Here is a 2,793-nt window from a genome sequence, read left to right on the forward strand (position 1 = left end):
ACTCAGATTGGAGATCAGGTAATTAAGGTGGGAGGCAGTGTTATTTCAGGGAGGCGAAGCCTTCTTTAGCACCTCCCACAAAATAAGGAGGAATGGTTATTCTATCCCCCATCCAAATTGGAGACCAAGTAAAATGGTAGGCAGATCCATTACTAGAAGACATTGGTTTCTTTGGTAATTGTATAGAACATGAGCTGGCGATCTTTGAGAACCCTAGGTTTCCTCAACCTTTATTTGAAGCAAGTCAGAAGTTAAATGGTCATTTTTTAAAGAGATATCCCATAAAAATCCCATATTGTGAGGAGTTTTTCAGAGTTAAAGGTGTTTAAAATTTGAATGTTTGAAAATAAAAATAGAAAAAAAACAAAAAAAAACTGTTAAATAATTATTTAATGATTTATGGAAGATATGTAATTGACAGAAGAAGTTACTCTGAGCCAGAAAAAAACTCCCTTGGTTGCTACATCTCCCGTATCAAAGGGAGATTACTCTGAATCAAAAAAACTCTTGAGTGTAACTCTTCTTTGCAATTATAACTAATGCAGTGTACCTTTAACTTATCTACTAACATGTCTATCTCCTTAAGTATATTCAACACAAAATTCAAATAGGGTAAAGTATCTCGTTACTACACTGCTTAGTGAAGGACATTTACAGGAGGGTTGTGTACTGCCCACTTGGTCACTGGACTTTGGAAGTAACCCCATTCTTAACATTGAGGAAGCGGGCAGACTACACCTGTGAAACTGTCTGGTATTATCATTTACTTAAATGTGTAGTAATGTTGTAATTTACTGTCCCTAATGATGGTGTATCTAGCTATATAGGATATCTGTGGGATTTATTTTAGACTTTCACATTTAGATAATTCTTTTTAACCGTAGCAATATAATTCTAAACCTTGTTTACTTCACTTTCAGGAATTTAGAGAAGTTCCATCAGTTGGAATTTACAGTATACATTTCCCAGAAGTCCCTACTGTGGGGTGTGACCTCAATATTCACCTCTATCAACGAGAAGAGAGTGTTTGGCCGGGAACAATGGACAAAGTGGACAGTGGTCAAACTTTCCAGGACAGACTATGGAGTGGTCAATCTGAAATATCTCCTGTGAAATTTTCCATGGACACAGACTTGAAATTCCCATCACAAATGCCAAAGTTGAACAAGGCATTGCCAAATATGGACAATGACCTTGAAAAGAATTTTTCAGATGACCTCAACTTTAAACAATCAGGGTCAAACATAGAAACGGTTAATGACCATCAGAAATATATAGAAAATCTTATTCAAAATAACGAAATAATTAATAAACTAGCTGACCAGCTGATAGATGTCCTTCAACAAGCGGTTAGGAGGAGAATTTATAATCAACCGTACCTTGCCTTGGCACCAGAGGTTGAAAGGTCAGGAAACTTTTCATCAGAGGTCAAGAGGTCACCGTGTTCTCAATGTAAACCTCACTCTGAATCTCCTAATAAAACAAATGCTACTGTGCTCGAAAATAATCCTTTAACAGCTGAAGAATCAACCACAGAAGGTGCAAACGGACCAGGTAGAGGAGATGGTAATTGTGGAGGGGGAACAAGGACCAATCCTAGTTGTGAACAAGATCATCCGAAAGTAGCCATTTTGTTTTCTGGAGGAATAGACTCTGCTGTGATAACTGCATTAGCAGACAGGTATAAAATAATGGCATCTCATTTTGCGAAAAAAGAATACAATTGGAGGGCAACGCCATAATAGATATTTTCAATGAAAGGTTTAGTTTGTGTGATGTCTTTATTTTTCATAACTTTTTGGAAAAAAAACGAAAAAAAACCCATGCATTCATGTACATTGTAATGTATTACTTGTTGATTTTATCAATGCTATAAATAGACAACATCACTAAGATTCTGATACTGTCAATAGTAAACAGTCCTAACGAAATCTCTATCAAAGAGTAATGCCCTAAGGGCAACAAATTTGTTGGATTAATATTTTGCAAATGTTTTGAAGGCATGCATATCACAAAATAAAACAAGTAAAAGGAACGCACCATACAATATGATGATGGTGATATTGACCTGCCTAGATTTGGACTACATTTTGTCGATAGATGTTATTTGATTCAATTCTATTTTTTAGGTGTCTACCTGAGAGTGAACCTATAGATTTGATGAATGTTGCTTTTGAACAACAAATAAAACCATCTGGTAAAAAAGGGTAAGTACAGTAACAATCATTGATAATTTTTCATTGTGATTCTGTCATCAACATCCATCTCTGCTTTTCAAACTGAAGTCATTTATGTATTTTCCGTGAGAAAAACAGAAATATGATTGAACCACTGTAGTTTCTAGGGCATTAGAAAGGAATATACCTACTCTACCCCTCAGCATGATCGTAAGATGACCAGTATGTTGTCCCTTCAGAATCGGTAGGCCTACACTGTTTGGTGTCAGTTTAAAGTGAAAAACCCTTGACTTACGGTATTGGCAGTAGACCATTGCTGAAAACATCAACCACAAATATAAAAATGAAATTGATAATCATTCGGGTGTCAGTAGAGGACATTGATTGGTATATAGGAAATAACAACTGTACACAAATCAGAGCACTTCTGTCCCCGTGGTCTTACAGTACCAATGTAAAACATTTCAATTTTAGTACTTATGAAGTTTAAGACTCAATAGGTTTTGGTAATTTACTAAATTGTTTTACCAGTTGAGACATTCTGAAAATCATTAAATGGAACAGAAAGCACATTTTTAGCCCACTATCATCTGATGGTGGGCTATTCAAATCACCC

At 35.7% G+C, this 2,793-nt stretch overlaps 1 protein-coding gene across 1 annotated transcript; it reads left to right on the forward strand.

Annotated features, from left to right (window-relative positions):
* Window positions 1-7: 7 nt before the first annotated feature.
* On the forward strand, window positions 8-2,207 carry LOC110440922 (the record flags this gene model as incomplete). Its single annotated transcript, XM_021484038.1, has 3 exons — window positions 8-18; window positions 921-1,681; window positions 2,130-2,207. Coding segments are annotated over exons 2-3 (719 nt in total), but the record flags the coding sequence as incomplete, so codon positions are not given.
* Between the last annotated feature and the right edge of the window lie 586 nt (window positions 2,208-2,793).

The sequence above is a fragment of the Mizuhopecten yessoensis genome, unplaced genomic scaffold, assembly GCF_002113885.1.
Source record: "Mizuhopecten yessoensis strain PY_sf001 unplaced genomic scaffold, ASM211388v2 scaffold713751, whole genome shotgun sequence".
Classification (NCBI taxonomy): Eukaryota; Metazoa; Mollusca; class Bivalvia; order Pectinida; family Pectinidae; genus Mizuhopecten; species Mizuhopecten yessoensis.